The following is a 14955-nucleotide window of genomic DNA, read 5'->3' on the forward strand; positions in this document are numbered from 1 at the left end:
ATAGACAAATAGACATGTAAAGGATTGTAGCCAGATGGAAGCCAGATGTTTCTTTCCAACTGTTTCCAAGTAAATACAAATACAAATTCAAAACACTCATAAATACAAACCAAACACAAATCACTCATCCTCTCTCTCATCTGGACTCAAACCAGCAGCCATGACGCCTTTATAATGCCTTAAAGCAGGAAGTATTAAGCCGACTGTGACTGTGGGCCAGGCTGCAGGTAAGTAGAGCTAAATGAACAACAGACTAAATATAACACTTTAATCTAATCAAACTTAATCTAAAGAAGCAGGAATGAAACGCTAGTTGTCGTGTGTGTTTGGTTGGAACAGAATGTACTGTAAGGATTATTTAGTATTAAGTATAATGATAAAAGCAAGCAGACCTGACAAAGTAAGAGTTAGCACCTGATAGTGTGTCACTTTGTCACAACACAGAGAGTCTATGTGCTCATAACTGAGCATGAGTCACATGAATATGTTTAAGTTAATAAATAAGGATATACAGAGGATGCGTACATGCGTTTGGCTCAGGAAACATTGAGGTCAAAGGCAAACTGCATACTACTGAACTACTAGGATGACTTTACATCTCGATAAAGAGGTTAACAGTTATATATGTGGACAGAATTCACAGCCTAGTCTCATTATCAAACACATGCAGGTATAAAAAGTGTTCATAAAGTGCACATTTGTACTTTTACTCCATAATTAATTATTAATTATTAAATTAAATTTTGTGTGTTTTAATTTCATTTTTTGCACAATTGTTGCTCTGATATATTGATCGCACCAACGACCAGAACAAATTCCTTGTAAGTGAAAACTTACTTGGTGATAAAAAGGCTTTTCTGAGTCTGATTCTGACTCTGATTCTGAATAATCATGGATGATTGTGAATCTCATGGTGTCGATATTTGCTTTTATTTTGTAATAAAGAAGGTTTCAGATGACTTCCTGTAAGTCGAGCGGAGGTTTATTTTGTAGGAGTTTGTTTGTGTCCGGTGGAGTCAGTGACGTCAGCTCCCTTGGTTACAGAGAGCGTCCCTCTCGGTTAGCTTCCTCATGTCGCTACAGACGCGCTACTCTTCCTCACTTTGACACTTCAACGCGGAGAGGAACGATGGCAGAGGACCGGAAGCTCCTGCTGGCCCCTTTGAGGACTCTGAGTGTGTGTGCGGGGACGCGTTCATGCTGCTAGTTTGTTTATCTCAACTTCTTACGGGATTAGTTAGCATGCTAGCAGCGTCAGGAGCGCGCGGGACCACGCCTGTTTGGAACATGTAGCGACGCTACATGTAGCGTCACTACATGTAGCTGCTTCAGTCTCTGTGTGAGGCGAGTTTCACCGTCTGGACCTCTTTGTGTTGTTACACACAAACACACACACAAACACACACACAAACACACACACACACACACACAGGTGAGACTAACGAACTGTGACAGCGATGAGACTGTAAGAGGATCAGAGACAATCTGGGCTGCTAGGTAGGTGACTGTGTGTGTGTATGTGTGAGAGTGTGAGTGCGTTTGTGTGTGTGAGTGTGTGAGTGAGTAAGTAAGTGAGTGTGTGTGTGTGTGAGAGTGTGTGAGTGTGTGAGTGAGTGAGTGAGTGAGTGAGTGAGCGTGTGTGTGTGTGTGTCTCTCTCTCTGTGTGAGTGTGTGTGTGTCTCTGAGTGAGTGTGTGTGTGTGTCCTTTTGTGTGAGTGCGTGTGTGTGAGTCTGTGTTTGTGTGTCTGTGTGAGTGAGTCTGTGTGTGTGTGTGTGAGTAAGTAAGTTGAGTGTGTGAGAGTGTGTGTCTGTCTGTCTGTGTGTGTGTGTGTCTGTGTCTGTGTTTGTCTGTGTGTGTGTGTGTGTGTGTGTGTGTGTGAGAACCTGAGGTAACATTGTGAGATCCTAAGTAAACTTATCTTCCCACTATCATCCAGTAATAGTAAAGTATACTAACATGTTAGAATGTTTTCACAGCTCAGTTTATCATGTGTGATCAGTCTGACACGTTGATGATTTCAGATCATGTGTTTGTTACGTGTCAGTGTGGCTGCAGGTTCCCTAGGCAGTCATGGGGAAACTACAGAGCAAGTTCCGTAAGAGGTCTGAGCTCTACAGGTCAGTCACACACACACACACACACACACACACACACACACACACACACACACACACACACACACACACACACACACACACACACACACACACACTGTGTCCTGTGCTGTGTTGTGTTCAGGGCCTGTCTGTATGTTGACTTCTGTTCTGTGTCCTGTGCCGTTTTGTGTTCAGGGCCCGTCCGTGTGTTGACTTCTGTTCTCTGTCCTGTGCCGTGTTGTGTTCAGGGCCCGTCCGTGTGTTGACTTCTGTTCTCTGTCCTGTGCCGTGTCGTGTTCAGGGCCAGTCTGTATGTTGACCTCTGTTCTCTGTCTTGTGCCGTGTTGTGTTCAGGGCCTCAGAGGAGCAGCAGACTGAGCTCAGCTTTGGCAGTCAGGTGGTTCAGCACCAGCCTGCCCATCAGGGATCCATTAACACTGTCACCATCCTCAGACCGGGCCTGTGTGTGTCCGGAGGCAGTGATCAGGTACAGGCATTGATCTCTTGAGTGAGCATTGATCATCTGATGAATCCTGCTGACGATCGATGAGGTTTGGTTATAAACTCAGAGTGACAGACAAGTTCACCAACACATTAGAGACTGATACTCTGTCAAACAAAGGACATGTGAGGAAACCTGACTGATCAATGTGTGTGTGTGTGTGTTCCCTGTAGGCAGTGGTGGTGTACGACTGGACACAAGGGCGGATCTGTCAGTCCTTCCAGGGTCACAACAGAGAGGTCACCAAGGTGTGTGTCTGTGTGTGTGTGTGTGTGTGTGCTCAGACAGATCATGGAGGCTAAAGATGCTATAAATACACTGTTGTGTCTCTCCTCTCCTCTCCTGTTCTCTCTCCTCTCCTCTCCTCTCCTCTCCTCTCCTCTCCTCTCCTGTTCTCTCTCCTCTCCTCTCCTCTCCTCTAGGTTCTGTGTTACCAAGGCAGCACTTGGATCTTCAGTGCTTCCCGTGATAAGACCGTCCTGATGTGGGACCTGAACCACGGGGACGAACCCATCCAGGAGTTCTGTGGGCATGAATTGGTGGTCAACGGACTCGCTGTCAGCCCTGGTACACACACACACACACACACACACACACACACACACACACACACACACACACACACACACACACACACACACACACACACACACCTCCTCCTCCTTGGCAGCAGGAGGTTCTGGTTCTGGTGGCTTGAGAGGCTTCATCTTACTGATGTCACACACACACACACACACACACACACACACACACACAGACACACACACACACACACACACACACACACTGATCTGGTGTTTGATGTTGTTTTGTTAGATGGGAGGAAGTTGTGCAGTGGCTCCCGGGACAACTGGATGTGTCTGTGGGACATAGAGTCTGCAAAGTGTGAACAAAGGCACAACATCTCTAGAAACCTGGTGAGGAGAACTGTGTGTGACTCTGTGATGGTTCCTTCCACAGTTTAGACCCTGCAGGTGTTAAAGTGTCCCCCTGTCCCCCTGTCGCTCTGTCCCCCTGTCCCCCTGTCCCTCTGTCCCTCTGTCCTCTTCAGGTGACTCATGTCTGTTGGGTTCCAGGCAGCTCTTCTGTAGTCCAGACCTCAGAGGACAAAACCATCAGGTAAAGAAACCAGAACGTCTCCATCTGATCCCTGTGACGGAGCAGAGCAGGCTGAGAGAAAGAGATCAATCAATCACTCCGAGGGCTTTGGTTGAATAGATCTGATTCAATTTTATTGTATTTTCAAACCTTATTCTAAAATTGCAAATTAAAAACTGTATGTATGAGCGCTCAGCCCACCTGCAGTACCGTCACAGCCCAGCAGAGGGCCAGGGAACACTGAAACACAGCTGCTTAGAAGCTTGACATGCTGTGATTATGGAGACGTCAGAATGTACATGTGTGTGTGGCAAATCTCTCATACAGTCCGTGTGTGTGTGTGTGTGTGTGTGTGTGTGTGTGTGTGTGTGTGTGTGTGTGTGTGTGTGTGTGTGTGTGTGTGTGTGTGTGTGTGTGTGTGTGTGTGTGTGTGTGTGTGTGTGTGTGTGTGTGTGTGTGTGTGTGTGTTGCAGGGTGTGGGACAGCCGCTCCTGGCAAGTCACCAACACTTTCCCAGCCAAGCAGTACATCCAGACTCACTGTGATGTATCTCCTAACGGACACTACCTGGTATCCAGTAGCAACGGGTTTGGAGGGCAAGGGTGTGAGGCCACGGTGAGGACGTGTGTGTGTGTGTCTGTGTGTGTGAGAGAGAGAGTGTATGGTGGATTGTTTGGACTCATGGCTTCTTCTGTGTGTGTGTGTGTGTGTGTGTGTGTGTGTGTGTGTGTGTGTGTGTGTGTGTGTGTGTGTGTGTGTGTGTGTGTGTGTGTGTGTGTGTGTGTGTGTGTGTGTGTGTGTGTGTGTGTGTGTCTGTGTGTCTGTGTGTGTGTGTGTGTCAGCTGTGGGACCTGCGTCAGCCCGGCTGTAAGGTGGTGGAGTACAGAGGTCACCTCCAGACCACAGCCTGCTGCATGTTCCTGCCTGCTGCTCACGATGGGACGGCTCACATAGCGACCTCCTCCCATGACGGCTCCATCAAGATCTGGGACCAGAACACAGCAGGTAACACACAGGAACACACACCAACATGGAGACGTGAACGCGGCCTGTAGAGCAAAACAAGCGCTCCTCCTCCTCCCCCTCCTCCTCCTCCTTCACCTCTGCTCCTCTGCTTCTGCTCAGTCTGCTTAGGGACGCTGTTTCTGGATGGCGCCGGTCCTCTGGTGTCTCTGGCTCCCAGCGACCCCACTAACCTGCTGTGTGCCAGCTTCAACAGCGGCCTCCACCACATCCAGCTGGGCCCCGGAGTGAACCAGGCCCAGGGTTCAGGTGGAGCTGCAGCACTGGACATCAAGGTGGTGGCTCACTTCTGAAGCAGCAGGAGCTTCTGTAGCGTCACCATGTGAGCGGCTGACAGGTCTGTTTGTAAACGCATGGACAGATTTCTGTACACACGTCTGGGCTGCTAGACCGCCAGAGTAACAGAGTAACAGAGCTGTGACAGAGTAACAGAGCGGTGTCACAGACTAACAGAGCGGTGTGAGTGCTGCTCTAAGGCCCCAGTATACTGAAGAAGAAGAACTCTATTAGGACAGCAGAGGTGAATTCTTGTGTTTACCTCTAAAGGGAGTTTCTTCATCACCACACGTAGCCTGTGTGTGTGTGTGTGTGTGTGTGTGTGTGATACTGGGGCCTTTACCCAGGAGCAGTGTGTGTGTGTGTGTTGTGACTACATGCTGCTTCACCTTTGATCCTTTTAGGACAGATGACTGTGGCTCCTCCTGTCTTCTCTTATAGATCTATAGAAATGTAAGGGTTGAGATTCAGGGCTCAAACGTTTCCTCCAGGTGCTTCAGTCTGTCAGGTGGAGGCTTGGTTACATGAGGAGGTTAGGATGGTTGATGAAGACAAGCAGGAGCTTCATCACGTCTCCTCAGAGAAGAAGAAGACGCATCATCTTTACGTTCAGAGGAAGAGTTTCCTTCTTGGCTCTATGGTAGAAACAGTTTAAGAGCTTAGATCACTACAGGAACACGTGTGTGTGTGTGTTAATGAGACTCTTTAGCTGCTAGAAGCTGTCACTCAAAGCTCCATTAACTCCCTCTGTATTTGGTTAGATTGATTATTTACCAGATGTTTATAAAGATATTCTTACCCGAGGCTGTAAACCAACATGTTGTGTTGAAGAGAACTATGCAATAAAACCACAGTCAGTTTATAAATAAACACATCAAACTGGTGACACACGGATCTGAACATCCATGTAAATATGTGAAGGGCTTCAGTCATGTATGTGGTGATTGTATGACGTCATGACTTGAACCTAACAGCTGTGATGAAGTCGCTCAGATCCTGGAGGCTGCAGCTGCACTGCCGACCACTAGAGGGCAGAGTTTCACTGAACATGCCTGTCAGGTTGATCCCAGTGCAGTCACATGGAAGCTGACGTGTGTGTGTGAGAGTGTGTGTGAGCTGCTGTTCACTCATTCATTCATACTGAGTGGAAACCAACCCACACTTTGCCACTGCATCGTGCAGCTGAACTTGTTTTTATCACTCACAATCATTACCCATATTACTCATCACTATTGGGCCCAGGTTGATCACTTTACTGGAGTGAAACAACTTAAAGATCAGGAAAACATCAGGAACTTCAATATTAAACTGTAACAACTCCGTGTGGAGGCAGTGACACTGTTAGGACTGACAGGCCACGCCCCCAAGTCACATCTAAATATGACAGCATTGTCAGGCCGTCCCTGTGTAAACTCATCAGATGGACATTTAGATCAGGGAATCAAAGTCAACATGATAACAAACAAACTGACACACACAGCTGAGGTGGTTTCATTTATTCAATCTGGACCTCATCTTCACTCCTCAACCATTTACACACACGTTAAGATACGGAACACACACACAGGGGCAGGCAGGGACAGTTCAGACACGTTCAGATAAAAATCTGTTTAAAAATGCTTAAACTTAACTTAAAGCCCGAGCTTCTGCTCTAATCTGAGATCAAACATTGGCACAGCACGTCACTAAAGAGAGGAAACAAAGGGTTAAACTCTATGGACTCACGTCTCATTCAGAGGTGGACTAACTCACTACACATCTACTCTACTTCTCTGACCTTAGTTTCATCTGCACATGGTTAGTTTGACACTCATTCATGTTTCAAACTGCTTCATCACCTCACAAACATTAAAAGTCACCACAGAGAGACGTTGTAGAAAAAGAAGAGGATGAAGAGGAAGAGGAAAGCTGTAAACAAAGCAGCTGCATGTTTGAGACGTCTGCAGCCTTCAGGTTGGGACGGTTTGGTGTTTACAGTACAGGCGTCAGTGCAAAGGGTTAACTCCAGTGTTACACAACAACAGACTCACTAAAGGAAACAAACCGTCCACAGGAGAATGGACTTCATCAGAACAACACAATGCTCAGACCTCACACACACACACACACACACACACACACACACACACACACACACACACACACACACACACACACACACACACACACACACACACACACACACACACACACACACACACACACACACACACACACACACACACACACACACACACACACACACACACCACAGACTTTATATCAAAAACTTTATAGGAATGAAAAAGATGACAAAATAAATCAGACAGCTTAATGAGGCAACAATCACAACCTGGGGAGTAACTGTGTGTGTCTGTGTGTGTGTGTGTGTGTGTGGAATGACTACGATAAAAATGAAATGGCGATTAAAAGCAGTTAACAGAAAAACGTCCCTTAAGAATGTGAACCTTCAGACGCTTTGGTGTCTGAGCTTTATGATCCCAGAGATGAACTAACGCATCCCTGCAGCACCATACAAAGACTGAGTCACTGCTGAGCCTCAGAGCCGCTGAGCCTCAGCACCACAGCCCTCAGCTGAACCATCAACCGGCTCCTTAAAGAGGCTGTGGCATCGCTGCAGTTTATAAAGTTAATACTAAAGTTAGAACCTTTTTCTTTAAATGTGCAGTGGGGAATAGAGGAGGATGTGTGTGTGTGGTAACCATGGTGATCAGCATGTCGGAGTAAAATCACTTAAACGCCCTTAAAAATTCCTTTAAAAACACAAATGTAAAAAAACAAAGAGGCCAAAATAAACCCCACAGATCCAAACCTAGTGTGTGTGTGTGTGTGTGGAGCAGACTGACACTCTAGCTACCTGAAGATCAACCATGAAGTGCTGCTGTTTAACCTATGACCTCAATCTTCACTCACACACACACACACACACACACTCAGCTGCTGTCACTGGACAGGATGTGGATGTGTGTGTGTGTGTGTGTGTGTGTGTGTAGCTCTCACCTGGCCTGAGCTGTAAATACACACTAACACTCAGCATCAGTCACTCCATGTCTGATATCTAATTCCAGTTATTTGTTGGTTGAATCCCTGAGATCTCTGCTGCCACACACACACACACACACACACACACACACACACACAAACGAGCGTGTTGAAGCGTATCAGACACAGAGGTCCTGATGTTTTGACTGATCTATTGCTACTTGATGGAATGATGACTTCATGGCTCAGACTGCTGGGGGCGGAGCTAAGAGCCCACAGCTTCAGAAACGCTGCCTACTCCGGATCAAAAGGTTTACAAAAGGGAAGGAAGCCAGAAGGACGGACAAAGAGACTGAGCACTTAACTCTGAGCTGCAGGAGGAGGAGGAGGAGCAGCTGACTTAAACACCTCCTTCCTCCTCCTCACAGATGTTAGAGGAGCAGCTACAGATGTTCAGGTACCTAAAGCAGCTCAAACACTGGAACCCCTCTCCCCTCTCCAGTCCGTCTGCAGGTGGCGCTGTAAACACACAGCTGGTCCTGAGGCCCCCCCCCCCCCCCGCCCCCCCTCCAGTCTACTGATCCCCGCTGCGCTCCGCGCTGTCGATGACGCGGCTCAGCCTGATGTTCAGCAGCCTGATCTGCGTGTCCAGGTGGTCGATCTTCTCCTCCAGAGAGCCGGCCCCGCCCCCTCGGCGCCAGTAGGCCCCCACGGGCCCGGTCATGAAGTGGACGGCCATGATGAAGCACAGCGGCAGCACGGCGCGCTCCGGGTCGCCCTCGAACTTCTGCAGGATGTAGAGGCAGGACAGGGAGAGGAAGATCACCCGGGCCAACCAGAAGAAGCTGCCGAAGATGGCGTGCAGGACGTAGAAGAAGCCGCCCAGCAACATGGAGAAGAACCAGTAGGCGATCAGTACGGCTGCCACCAGGAGCAGAGCACGAGCCGGAGAGCTGGTGAGGGATGAGGTGCTGAAGTAGTGACTGAGGTTAGAGGCTGCAGAGGAGACGAGGAAAGAAGGAGAGGAGCAGAGGGAGGAGAGACACAGGCAGAATGAGAACCTGAGTGAGGCCTTCAGGCTCCCAAGACCCCTGTGGGCCCCTGGGAGCTGAAGTACAAAGTAGGTAAGTAAACATATTTCTGTACCCGGGCCAAAGTGGAGGTATGGATGAATGTTACACAGCCATGATGAGGACAATCAACACAGAGACAGACAGGCAGACGGACACAGACAGACATGCAGGCAGACAGTCAGACAGACGCACTAGTTACACAGCGTCATGTCACTTCCTGTCCTTGTGTTCAGACGGCGTTAGCAGCAGGCGACTTCCTCTACAGGCTGAACTCGGACTCAGGCTCAGGCTCAGGCTCAGGCTCAGACTCAGACCTTTAAGGCTCCTCTGTGCCGTCTGACCTGAGTTGATTCTAAAGTTTACAATTCCAAGTCTGAGGCTCTGAAGCTTAAGTACAGGAGGATGATGTCATCACACTAACATGATGTCATCTAAACTAAGAGTTTCTCCATTTCAGAGCCATCTGGGCCTCCTGACCCTGAGACCTCAGTGTGCACAGCAGTGACATGGAGAGCATAAACACAGCAGATCATCTCCACTTACAGTCGATGCCCATCACATCCAGCAGGTCGGTCCAGACCTTCCAGACGGTGTCCAGGAAAGAATCCACGCCATGGACGAAACGCTCCGTCGCCTTGGCGAAGAACTGGAGGAGCAGTTGGGGAAGGTAGGGGTTAATGTATTTCTTTGAGGCCATCGTCTCTACAAACTCTCAAACGCTCCAGGAAGGCTGAAGGCTTCAGACTCTACTGACAGCTGGCATCAAATGGATTCAGTCAGAAATCAGGATGGAGTGACATGTGAAGCTGTGGGCGGAGCCAAGATGAGCGTTTTAAAAGAGCAGCAGAACGTTCAACCAACATGATGTCATTCATGAGGGGATTGATAGGATGGTTATCATGAATGATGTCATCACTCTGACATCACTCATGACGTCATTAAGAGGCCGTTCCATTCATTCATTACCAAATAAAGGAGTGGAGACGTGTTATCCTCATGAGTGACGTCACTGCCCCCTGGGGTCCAAAGTGAACATTTTACTTTTGATTTGATAGAATTATAAAATAATGATTATTAATCTACAGTCAGGTGCAGCTGGTGACGTCACTATAAAATGCGTGTTAATACAAGAAGTCACTGTTTCTTCATCCGGTCCTGTTCACCGTCTGAGCAGCGGCAGGTGCACCTTAAGACTGACTTCATACACCGGAAATGAGCTCAAACGAGCCGTCAGTCAGAGTACAAACAGCTTTATTAACGTGTTTTAACTAAATAACATCTAACAACTGCTGGAGCTCCATAAACGCTATTTATTGCACATTATTTTCAAAATGGCCCCCGTCAAACCGAGAGCCGGGCAGCGGGTTTCCACTTCCTCCAGGCCGGAAGAGACGCGAGCAGCACAGCGGCGATTCTGTCCGAACACGAGCCTCGGTGCCGGTGTGTCTGACTCACCTTGTATAAGCTCCGGACAGTGTCTTCTCCGAACACGCTGCTCAGAGTCTGGTAGACGCCATTGGCGGCCCGCCGGAAGCTGTTGGTGTTGCTGCCTCTGCTCCGGGCCGCGTCCGAACACAGCAGAGACGAGCAGAGCAACGACAACAGCGCGACCAACCGAACTCCCCTCATGGCTCCAGAACCACGGAGACACACACACACGCACACGGAGAGGAACGAGAGAGACCCAAACACCAGCGGACTGATGAGGAGACACCTAAGTGAAGGAGGAGAGGAGAAGAGAGGAGGAGATGGAGCGGCGAAGACCTGATGCTGCCTTCAGGAATACCTCGGAAATCTAAGTGTTTGGACACTGCATCTCGTATGTATGCATAATGACAATACGCGCTTTGATGGATTTATACGTATTTAGTTTATATTACTGAGTCATGTCTGGAGATATCTGTGGAGATTTAGAGTGGAAGAATTCCTGGGAGAAATTGATCCGTAATCATAGACATGTAGTACCATGTAGTACATGTACATAGAGTCCGATTACCACAAACATAAAACATATAGAACACACCTTTTAATACGTTATAAAGTAGTCTTCCATTTTTCAGCCAAGCATTATTTACCGGCACAACATTTGATCAAAAATAACTCCTATCACTTCATCAAATCTGTAATATTAATATTTCCGTGCGTCCGTAAAGTATCGCTTGTATTCGTGCTGAATTAAAGGCAGATTGAACGCATCTCCAGTTAGCTGCTGCCCCCTGCTGGCGGAGAGGAGTCATTGTACCCTCTTTTCTGTCACATGCAAACATCAGGCCTATTTCCGGACTCCGAGCAGGAAGGGTTAATCTGTAGTCCTCTTGACTTTGTGTGTTATCTTCATGTTTATATTGTTGTTTATCATTTGTGTAACTTCCTCCTCGTGTAAATCAGCTACATGCATCTGAAAACAGAATACAAATGACAAACTTACAACAAGTCCTCAATCTGAACACAATGTCTAATGTCCCAATTGATCAAAATGCAGTGATCAATGGTGTAAACCCAAAGCACTGAAGGTGTTCAGGGTGGTTTGGTGATACAATCAAGTCTAAAGTCAACCTTTTAGAGGATATTGATAACTACAAATAAATCCATTGCACTCCAATAAGTGTTTTTGTGAGATCCCTCCACTGTACTGAGTTCATTAAGAACATGAGTCTTGTGTTGTAGTTAATTAAGCCTCGTTCTGATGTTTGTTTGCACAGTCTGAGTCATATTATTGTCGGTTTCCCAGCCTTGTGTTCCTCATGGGGATGAATAAAGTTTGTCAAATCAAATGCCAGCGTGCAGGACAAAGCTTGTGTTTATGGAGCACGACAGAGGCAGAGGCAGTTTGCTCTCATTTCACCGGCTGCTGTTCCCCCTGAGATCTCATTAACAGGTCTGAACACATCGTGGGTTCGTTAGGTGAACACTGAGAAGAAGTGGGTCAGGGCTGTGAGTGGTGAAGAGAGCGGCACCATGTGGTCAGACAGGAGAACTGCAGCGTTTAGTGACCTGAGCAGGTTTGAGCTACTGGAGCTTCAGGCTGCAGGTCTGAGGAATAAAGAGATAATGTTGTATGTATTTTAGCCACCAGAGGGAAGTATTGGACTACATTTACGTTTAGAGTCTTACGTTACTTAGCGAACGCGGCCACGGTTGCGGTAACCCAGCAACGACGCACACAACAGCGCGCGTGAGGTGCAGAGCTCAGACGAGGCGAAGAAGTCAGCAACAAGTTACTAATAAAGGAGAAGAAGAAGAAGCAGATCAGCCGAGGCGATGTATGCACGCGCCCCCAGAGTGTCCAGCCTGTCAGCTGACTGCACCCCAGCTGCTGTGGGCCCCGGGACGTATGACGTCACCCGGTACGACCACCAGGTGTCAGGTAAGAGACTGGAGAAGCGTGCGGTGACGCGTCACAATGACGTAAGATGGCTGCGCCAGGTAAGAACGACAACCGGAGAGCTAAAGTGAGACAGAAGCAGAACAATATGAAGATCTGCAACATAGAGAAGACTGAAGTGAAGCGTCCCAGAGCGCGTTGTCAAGGCGACAGCAAGACAGCAACTTTGTTTACTTTGAGTCCCCGCCCACCAAACATGAGGGATTTAGGACCCAACAAGTGAGATGAGTTTGTGTTTGGAGTTAATTTAGTAAATGTTCATATTAAACTTTTTAACATTTTAATTTCTGCCAAGGAAACGTCACAACATCCGACTTTAGAGAGAGAGAGAGCGAGAGAGATTGCGTGTGTATGTGCTGTTGATATTTCATTCAGATTAAAAGTTGGGGTTCTTCTTGTTACTCATATTGCACCGATTTGATGATTGCAGGATGATTTCATGTTGTGCGGTTAAACTTGGGGTTATATCTTTTAATAATATCACATTGCCTCATTTATTTCTGTTGCTTCTTATTACAGATTGCTCTCCATCACTCTTGAATCCTGTGAGCAACATGTCACTGTGAAACAGAGATGATCAGTTAAAATGTTTTATGTAGCGGAGTCATGCAGTGATTGAATACTTTTGATTGTTTTCAAGAGAAGATGATTGAAGGAAATATAAAAATATTAATGAGACAAGTTAGTTAATTATATACATATAATAATTAATAGATATTGGGTAATTTAAAAAAATCAGTAGATTCATCGATTAATCGAAGAAAGCTGTAGATTAATCGTTAAAAGACATTTGAGAGGAATCAGATGTTTGAGTGCAGACAACTACTCAATGTGGTTTTACTGAAAAGGATAATCTGTTCTAAAGCAAACGGTGAGGACGTCTCACAGCCGTGTCTTTCCTTCCTTCCAGCCTGCTATGCTCCTTTCCTGTCCTTGGCCAACAGACGCTCAGTGTTCTGTCAGTCCAGTGAGAGTGCGTCCAGACCAGGACCGGGACAGTACCACCCTCAGGTCCAGGTAACCAGACACCAAGGATCAGAACCTGATCTGGGTTTGGTCGAACCAGCAGACCTTCACATTATCTTCATCTGCTGGAGTCTCACTCTCTCTTTGTGTTGTTTTTCCTCTGCACCTTCATCCTTTCAGCTCAAAATCCCCGGGGGACGGAGTCTTCAGAACCGCTCCAAGCGTTTTGATCAGGCGGTGTCAGAGGGGCCGGGCCCAGGAGCCTACGACGTCTCGCTCAGGGCCGGGTCAGCTGCTGCAGGACAGGCTGTAGGGCCGGGCAGGAGGAGGGTGAGCTGATGCTGCTCCTTTAAACAGGGAGTTTACCTGTGCACCATCTTCTTCTTCTTTGTGGTGCCGCTGGTGTCGCTCACTACTCTCTACTTTACATGCAAAGGATTTGTCTCATACCTTCATTCTGAGGCCTTATATGACTCACACACACACACACACACACACACACACACACAGATATGGAGATATGGTGCCTTCTCCTTTCTTCTTCCTCTCTCACCTCCTTAATCCCCCCCCCCCCCCCCCCAGCCTCAGGCATGGCTGGTTTGTTAGCCTCCTCTTCCTCACCAGGCTGACTTCTCTCTCTCCATCTCTCTCTGTCTCTCTCCCCTCTCTCCTGTTCACTGGCTCCAGGCTCAGAGTCTCCGGGTGGTTGATCAGTCAGATATTCCCTCCATTCCGTCCCCGGGCCAGGCCTTTGGCTACCAGGAGGACGAGCTGGGCTTCCTCCACAAGCAGCAGCGCCCGGAGAGGGACTCCACCCTGGGGCCGGCATACTACAGTCCTGTGGTGGTGAGGCTGCACACACACACACACACACACACACACACACACACACACACACACACACACACACACACACACACTCCTCCTCCTCCAGCTGTGTGTCAGTGTTGGGCAGCTAAGTGCCACTGAAGTACCTGAAGTGGTTCCATGTTGAGTTAGTAACCAATCATACCAGTCACAAGTGGAGTCAATACCATGGCAACAACACAGCAGGGCTCAGTCATGATGTCACCTGCATCAGAACAGTGACAACATGTGTGTGAGAGCGTTCGTGCTCCAGTGTCTGTGTGTGTGTGTGTGTGTGTGTGTGTGTGTGTGTCTGTCTCTGTGTGTGTGTGTGTGTGTGTCTGTGTGTGTGTGTGTGTGTCTGTCTGTCTCTGTGTGTGTGTGTGTGTGTGTCTGTGTGTGTGTGTGTGTATGTGTGTGTGTGTGTCTGTCTCTGTGTGTGTGTGTGTGTGTGTGTGTGTGTGTGTGTGTGTGTGTGTGTGTGTGTGTGTGTGTGTGTGTGTGTGTGTGTGTGTGTGTGTGTGTGTGTGTGTGTGTGTGTGTGTGTCTGTCTGTCTCTGTGTGTGTGTGTGTGTGTGTCTGTGTGTGTGTGTGTGTATGTGTGTGTGTGTGTCTGTCTCTGTGTGTGTGTGTGTGTGTGTGTGTGTGTGTGTGTGTGTGTGTGTGTGTGTGGTAGGAAACACGACTTCAGTCCTCACAGAAGTGGA

General features: G+C 47.9%; 3 protein-coding genes across 8 annotated transcripts in view; 2 read left to right on the forward strand and 1 right to left on the reverse strand.

The window, feature by feature from the left end:
• Positions 1 to 1029: 1029 nt before the first annotated feature.
• Positions 1030 to 5882, forward strand: wdr31 (WD repeat domain 31). Of its 2 annotated transcripts, none has more exons than XM_076140008.1 (10): positions 1030 to 1497; positions 2023 to 2118; positions 2452 to 2584; positions 2773 to 2847; positions 3022 to 3166; positions 3416 to 3516; positions 3651 to 3718; positions 4171 to 4312; positions 4540 to 4702; positions 4823 to 5882. In XM_076140008.1, exons 2-10 carry the CDS (start codon positions 2072 to 2074, stop codon positions 5011 to 5013), a joined length of 1065 nt encoding a protein of 354 aa, XP_075996123.1. In that variant the 5' UTR covers positions 1030 to 1497; positions 2023 to 2071; the 3' UTR covers positions 5014 to 5882. The 2 variants fall into 2 exon arrangements, with proteins under 2 accessions (XP_075996123.1, XP_075996122.1); XM_076140007.1 differs by having other exon boundaries at positions 2046 to 2118.
• A 595-nt stretch (positions 5883 to 6477) lies between these two features.
• On the reverse strand, positions 6478 to 10816 carry bri3bp (bri3 binding protein). 5 transcript variants are annotated; one of them, XM_076140010.1, is made up of 4 exons: positions 10507 to 10816; positions 9595 to 9697; positions 7224 to 8974; positions 6478 to 7086 (listed from the first exon to the last, which is right to left on the reverse strand). In XM_076140010.1, the coding sequence occupies exons 1-3, from the start codon at positions 10678 to 10680 to the stop codon at positions 8553 to 8555; spliced, it is 699 nt and encodes a 232-aa protein (XP_075996125.1). In that variant the 5' UTR covers positions 10681 to 10816; the 3' UTR covers positions 6478 to 7086; positions 7224 to 8552. The 5 variants fall into 5 exon arrangements, with proteins under 5 accessions (XP_075996125.1, XP_075996124.1, XP_075996128.1 ...); XM_076140009.1 differs by having other exon boundaries at positions 6478 to 7079; positions 7218 to 8974; XM_076140013.1 differs by having other exon boundaries at positions 6478 to 7079; positions 7212 to 8974.
• Positions 10817 to 12312: 1496 nt separating this feature from the next.
• stpg2 (sperm-tail PG-rich repeat containing 2) overlaps positions 12313 to 14955 on the forward strand; it is a gene marked incomplete at its 3' end in the record, with an annotated part of 6398 nt that continues 3755 nt past the window's right edge. Inside the window, exons 1-4 of the mRNA XM_076140015.1 lie at positions 12313 to 12418; positions 13347 to 13453; positions 13583 to 13732; positions 14090 to 14248. Coding sequence (XP_075996130.1) covers positions 12313 to 12418; positions 13347 to 13453; positions 13583 to 13732; positions 14090 to 14248 — 522 coding nt within the window. The remainder of the gene's footprint in view (positions 12419 to 13346; positions 13454 to 13582; positions 13733 to 14089; positions 14249 to 14955) is intronic.

The sequence above is a fragment of the Genypterus blacodes genome, unplaced genomic scaffold (assembly GCF_046128005.1).
Source record: "Genypterus blacodes isolate CSIRO-AG114 ecotype Tasmania unplaced genomic scaffold, CSIRO-AGI_Gbla_v1 ptg000496l_1, whole genome shotgun sequence".
NCBI classification, from domain to species: domain Eukaryota; kingdom Metazoa; phylum Chordata; class Actinopteri; order Ophidiiformes; family Ophidiidae; genus Genypterus; species Genypterus blacodes.